Raw genomic sequence first — 6,196 nt, 5'->3', positions numbered from 1 at the left:
GGACAGTTAAGTAAAATATCCGGGCATTAATTCAAAACCTGAATCTGAACTGATAAGGCCCGCAGTAATGCAATGGAGTACGGAACAACGTTAATTAGTGTAATATCGGAGTCTCAAAGCGCTCGAGGTGTCTGTTAGCTCGTTCAGTGACTTTCTTCCCAACTGAGGATCTCTTCATGTCTGAGCTACCCAGTAAACCGGTACCACTTTCGTCTGTCCATCGCAGGGGCTGAATGTACCAGTTCACTGGGGTAGCCCCCTTCGAAAGGTGTACTGTGTTCTTTAAAGCGCACGTACGTTTAAGGTAAGTTTATAACTCGACAAATTTAATATTGTTGATTTTGCAGGTTTTCATCCTACAGGGCTTCTTGTGCTGGCCACATGTTACCTGTATGACTAAATATACTTCCACATTTATATTTATCATAAATTATTCAAAATTTAGGTACAGTCATGTTTGGCATGTGCTTAGAATTAGCCTGCAATTGATAGTGTTGTATCGAGTATCGTCCTTGAGAAAGACTTCAGACGCAACTATGAAGAGATCATTATGTTTAAGGTTCCGTAAAATTTAGTTTCATGATAATAACATGTAAAATAGGGAAACCACTGAGTTTAGACTCAAGAGGGCGGGGTTGTTCAAAATCTCAGAGTCAGTTGGTAACTTGCATACACAATCAGTAATGTAGGGATTGTTCGGAGTATCATGCCACCATAAGACTGATGTGCGAAAAGAGCTCGATCTAATCACAATCAATTATTATGAGTTGTTATTCCACATTTTGCCAGTGTAGGCCTACATGAAAAAAACAAGACTCCGCCTGAGACACAGGATGCTACTTTTGCCTCTCTTCAGTTAACGTAAATGATTAATTTCAAACTTTGAGCAATTATATTATTTTGTTTTCTTTGTCCAGAGTTGGATTATGATCCAAGTTGTGTTAGGCTGAGTTGATTTTGTTCCCAATAGTTCTAGTTCTGGTTGATTGTGTATTCCGTACAGTCCGGATCCGCACAAGTAATTTTCTAGACGATCGACGTGTGGTTGAAAGGCATGATATTGAACTTTTGTTATAGCACTTCCACCTAGAATTGTCTCTCAGTTACTAATTGTTTCTGAATTGGCTTCAATGTGGCGAGAAATTTCCATTAAGAAAATATAAAAACAGCGCCTCCGTGTGTTGGTACAAAGCAAGACTACCAGTGAAATTGTTATGTCACACCTATTAATTTATATTTATACATTTATAACACCGATTAGTTTGAAGTTAAGTAACCGACCACAAAATTAAGAATCTGACGAAGTGTAAACTGTATATTTATGAAACAGACATGGGGCTTACATCTGCGAAAAATTCTATAATGTTGAATTTTTTTTCCTCCGGGGTAGGCCTATTATTACAACTGAAAAGCAAAAATCAATTAAATTTAAAGCATTAAAACATAACCCAGCTATGAATGCGAGAAGCAATATTCAGAACACAACCCAGTCCCACTCTACAATACATTAGTAGTCCTACAATGAATGCTAATTTCATAACGGCTTTTGAAAGCTTCCCGTGAAAATCATTGCGTTTACGCGACCACAAGTGGGAACCGTATCCATTTTGTTACGTTGCGTCACGTAAGAAATGCAAATTCAACTTTCCGTAAGGAGGGGAGATACGAAATTGCTGGAAGAGCATTTCTTTACTTTGCGTTGCGGCAGGTTTTTTTTTCTGCAAGTGGGAACCAATCTTAATGGACCTTTCCACTAAGCCCTGCCCCTTGGATTTGCTAAGGTCCCACCTGGTCCCACAGAGGCACGTTTATACATAATCTTTACGCGCTTTCGTATCGTGATATCCGTTATCACATTATTTCAAAAGCGTTCACATCTAATTCAAGATCGTGATAATGAGCTGCAGTGTTGGTGCATGAAAGGCCAGCCTACAAGAGATCACCGCGCGGTACCTGTGGCGGCGGCTTGTTTTTACTATTGATTTTTAACGTTGATGATTCGCTATGTTGCCGAGAACTTTGTTTACAATTTTTCCGCTTTTGCTTCAAGTGATCGATTCACAAATTTTAAATGAAGATTTGTTGTGCACAAATATTTTCACTACCGTACATTAAAATGGGTAAAAATTTGATACAAAAAAATGTGGTTCCAAATATTTACCGGTAAATTTTTAAAACGTTTATGGATAAACGTTTCAGCGTAAATAAAGCTTTGTACACTTGAGTACCATTTTTCATTTTGTTTTAATTTACCCTCCCCCTTGAAGAAAATAATATAATATAAATAAAATAAATTTACATCTACAGCCAAAATATTTAGTCTAGATTTAATTAATAAATTAGGAAATTTTAACTTAATGCAGGAAATATCGCTATACTTTTATAATTATTCGTATTACTTTTATTGACATTTTTTTAAAGATTGGAACGATAAGACTTGTCCATTTTTTAGGAAATAATGTCGAATTTAAATGGAGTTGTATATTTTTGTGATGACAAAACTAGGTGAATAGGTCAAAAATTCAGTATGTAAACATTCAATTCCTGGAGCTTTACCAGGATTTTGTGACTTATTAGCTTGTTTTACTTCAACAGAAATATCATAGTTTCTGTTCGTATACTGCACTAAAACTCAGCATTGAGTAAATCGTTCAGGGTTTCAGTATTCGGATTAATAAATTTGTTGCTCTCACAAATAATACTTTCATCTTTCCTAATATAATATCGTTGACATTTTGAAATAAAGTTTTAAAATGATTGAACCATTAGACTGTTTTAATTTTAGAACCACATCATAAGTGGTTTCTTTAGGATTATACCAAAATGATAGCCTTTTTTTTTTTTTTTTTTTTCGTGAACTTTCAAGAAATTTGTTCTTCAGACATAGTTCATCAATGAAAGTTCATGATTATAGTTGTATGGAAAGAGGTCTCTTGTAATCTCTCGCTATCTCGGTGAGTGTCATAGTGTTTAGACCACAGAGTCCATACGATATTATTACGGTCTTATTACGGTCTAAGACCACAACTTTCGTGATTTGAATATTATTTCCTTGTTTATGATGTTGGATGAAATATGGATGAACAATATTAAAAGTTATTTAAAATTCATCTTAAATTATCTGACAAGAGAACTATGGCAACTCATCGTCTACAGTTACTGTCACAACATAAATGAAAATAAGACACTGAACAAATATATAATGTGCAAAATAAGCTGGTTTTAATGAAATAAAAGTTCACCGATCAAATAAATGTAGTGTTACTTTTCGATTAATGTGCCAATGAAAATGTAAATGCAGTACAATACTAAGTCTTCAGATATGCTTAGGACTTTTACCATCAGTCCGCAGTTCTTCATTTTAATACATTTGACAGTATGTAAGTCTGAGTTTATTTGGCTATAATCCTCCGACCATCTATAAACGAAAACGAGTTGGAGGAGGACTTTTGTCTGCGAGAGGATTCTTCTTTTTAAAAACTCGAAAGTAAACTTTGTTTGGTTTTGCCAGACATAACGTAGTTTTTCTTGGTATATTGAGTAACGTCTTCCACCAGTAAGAGCCAGTGGAGGCGCCAGGATTTGCCCGACGGGGGGGGGGGGGGGAAACAAGGTCCCGGACAGGAGGAAAGTGGGGAACGATGTCCCGACGAGGGGTCAGATTTTCCTGACGAAAGCAAAGTGGGCGTGGTCGAGCTTTGATTAAAAGGCTTTGAAAGTGGTCCGAACATTTTGACAAAATAGGGGTTTCAGAATGCTTATTTGATCGATTTTAGAGTTTACTAATATGTAGAAAATACATACAATTTTTTTTCTCCCCGACGAAGTGCTTTTTTCTCCCCGACGGCCATCCCCTCCCCCACTGGCGCCACCCCTGGTAAGAGCGTAATTCCTTATTTCCAACGCATAAATACGAAGATAAGTAACCCTTGGAAAGAATTAAGAATACAAAAAATCCACAGAATAACTTCGGAAGCATCTCCGATGGAAAAGAAGCCGATCAACCACGTTAAGCCGAAAACTGCTGTAATGCTCACTCCAATTCTCATCATCTGAATCCCACTGAGTCTGGTTTCCTTTCCTTTTATGGTAGATTGAGTTCTGTTTTTTCCGACCTGCCTTAAACTATGCAAAACCAGAATGAATACAGTCGTGTTGAAAAGTAAGGATAGGGCGACAGGAATTGCTACAGAGTAGTACATACGTTGGAGTGTCAGAAAACAACTGCAAGTAGATAAATAACACCAGAAGGTACGTAGTTAAGCAATTATTACATATGTGTCACATAATACACAAAATAATAACAATTAATAGTAAATGTGCAAATAATATAAAATAATATATAGGCCTTGATATTACCAGTGGGCCTATAGGAATTTATTTCATATCACCATATGCTGGGTGTGCTGTTGTAAATTAATAAACACTGACAACAAATGATATTTTATATTGAAATATGCAGGCTTGTGTATAGGTACTTAAATTATTGTATACTTGGTATTTGGCAGTGTATACTGAGTACAGAGGAAAGACTAAAACTCTAAACACACTTTAGTTTGACAAGCAATAGACCTTTCCGGAGTGTCAATCAAACTTAACATCTGACTAATCAGAACAATGCAAGCAACATGCGCGCGTCTTACAAACACACGTATTATAACACAAACGCACGTGTTCACCTATGGCTTGGTTCTCACGAAAGCCCTAGTATCCGGATCGGGAGCTAACTGTTAGCGCTAACCGTTAGCACCTGCGTGAGAACGCCCGAACGGTTAGCGCAAACCGTTACCGTTAGCGCAGTATCCGGATACCGCTAACGGTAACAAGCGCTATCGGTTAGCAAGGGGGCAAGTTTTTATTATCAACCAATCACACGTACGCGTTTACAATTTCCAGTTTCTTATTGGAAGGTGATTCGATCATCATATTCTTGGTCCGGATCGGGATCTTCTCGTATGGACACATGGCAGCTAACGGTTAGCAGGATCCGGATCCTGCTAACCGTTAGCAGCCGTGTGAGAACATAGCCTATGTTTTAACACAGGGACCTTTGGATTTGTGCGAGGAGCGACGCTAGAACGGAATTACTCATGCGTGACCGTCCTACCTGCCGTCCTACGTTCTCTGCATACATGGATTTGGCCAAGTTGGGTGCAGTGCAAAACTAAAGTGGCGCAGTGCAAACTCAAAATGCGTGTGCCACCACTTTAGTTTTGCACTGCGCCACTTGACTTTTGCACTGTGCCACTTGACTTTTGCACTGCGCCACTTGTAATTTGTCCTTTTGGCGTTCCATACTCGACTAGGTGAACTTAACGTTCTCGCATGCGCAGATGACTTTTAGTAAAGTCATTACGTACTACGCCCTACCGTAGTCGTGCAATCAAAAGCTCCCTAATGTTGTCTTGTTGGGACCTTAGCAACAATATTCAAGGGGCGGGGCTTAACAGAAAGGCCCATTGTTTAATCTTTTCTATAACTTACTACTTTTCAAAATCCACATAGCTATCAAGGTCAACAAATGCAGACACCGAGACAATTATCACTGGTAAACCTGTGGAAAAAGTTTAATATTAATAGTTAAATAAATATAAATAGGATCACCTGGTTTCCTAAATAAATAAATAAAAAAAAAACACTTATAACACTCTAAGCATTAATACATTATACGAAAAATATCTTCATTAAAAACTAAAATACTTACCCCATGCAAACAAGCAAGCCTTAAAAAGAAAGTGTGACACGTAACTATTAACGACTTTCACAAGTAAATAGTACATTTTTACAGCTTGAACATTCATCCAGAAGATTGACGATAGCAAGAAGTAATGCAAAAGAGCTGCAGCAAACGTACACCCAAGACTGTTTTCAGTCGTTTCATTTCGTTTCGTTTCGTTTTGATCAATTCCAGCAAGAAATACAATGTACAGACCAAGCAAAGACAAACACAGCTGACATAGAATTTGCTTTGGTTCACTCTTCCAAAATTTCCTAAATAGAATTTAAAATTAATGAGATCATCATAATTGAACTACATAAATATAATCTTACTACATTTATTTATTTATTTTGTTAAACTTGGGCATAATTTAATGCCATTCTATATATCATCTTCAACTAACACGCTGTTGGGCAAAGACACTGTCTTTGACGACAAAACTACATCCTATATATTATATTATTTACTATATATATA

General features: G+C 37.0%; 1 protein-coding gene across 2 annotated transcripts in view; it reads right to left on the bottom strand.

Moving 5' to 3' along the window:
• Positions 1-3,428: 3,428 nt before the first annotated feature.
• The window catches only part of LOC117100300 (adhesion G-protein coupled receptor G7-like), a 36,995-nt gene continuing 34,227 nt past the window's right edge, over positions 3,429-6,196 (bottom strand). For both annotated transcript variants that reach the window (XM_033239949.1, XM_033239951.1), the window contains 3 exons: positions 5,705-5,991; positions 5,485-5,554; positions 3,429-4,224 (listed from right to left, as the gene is read on the bottom strand). In XM_033239949.1, coding sequence (XP_033095840.1) covers positions 3,894-4,224; positions 5,485-5,554; positions 5,705-5,991 — 688 coding nt within the window. In that variant the 3' untranslated portion in view covers positions 3,429-3,893. The remainder of the gene's footprint in view (positions 4,225-5,484; positions 5,555-5,704; positions 5,992-6,196) is intronic.

This window comes from Anneissia japonica, unplaced genomic scaffold, assembly GCF_011630105.1.
Source record: "Anneissia japonica isolate Jap-2015-1 unplaced genomic scaffold, ASM1163010v1 scaffold557_len159069_cov99, whole genome shotgun sequence".
NCBI classification, from domain to species: domain Eukaryota; kingdom Metazoa; phylum Echinodermata; class Crinoidea; order Comatulida; family Comatulidae; genus Anneissia; species Anneissia japonica.
This window is presented reverse-complemented; position numbering and strand designations above follow the sequence as displayed.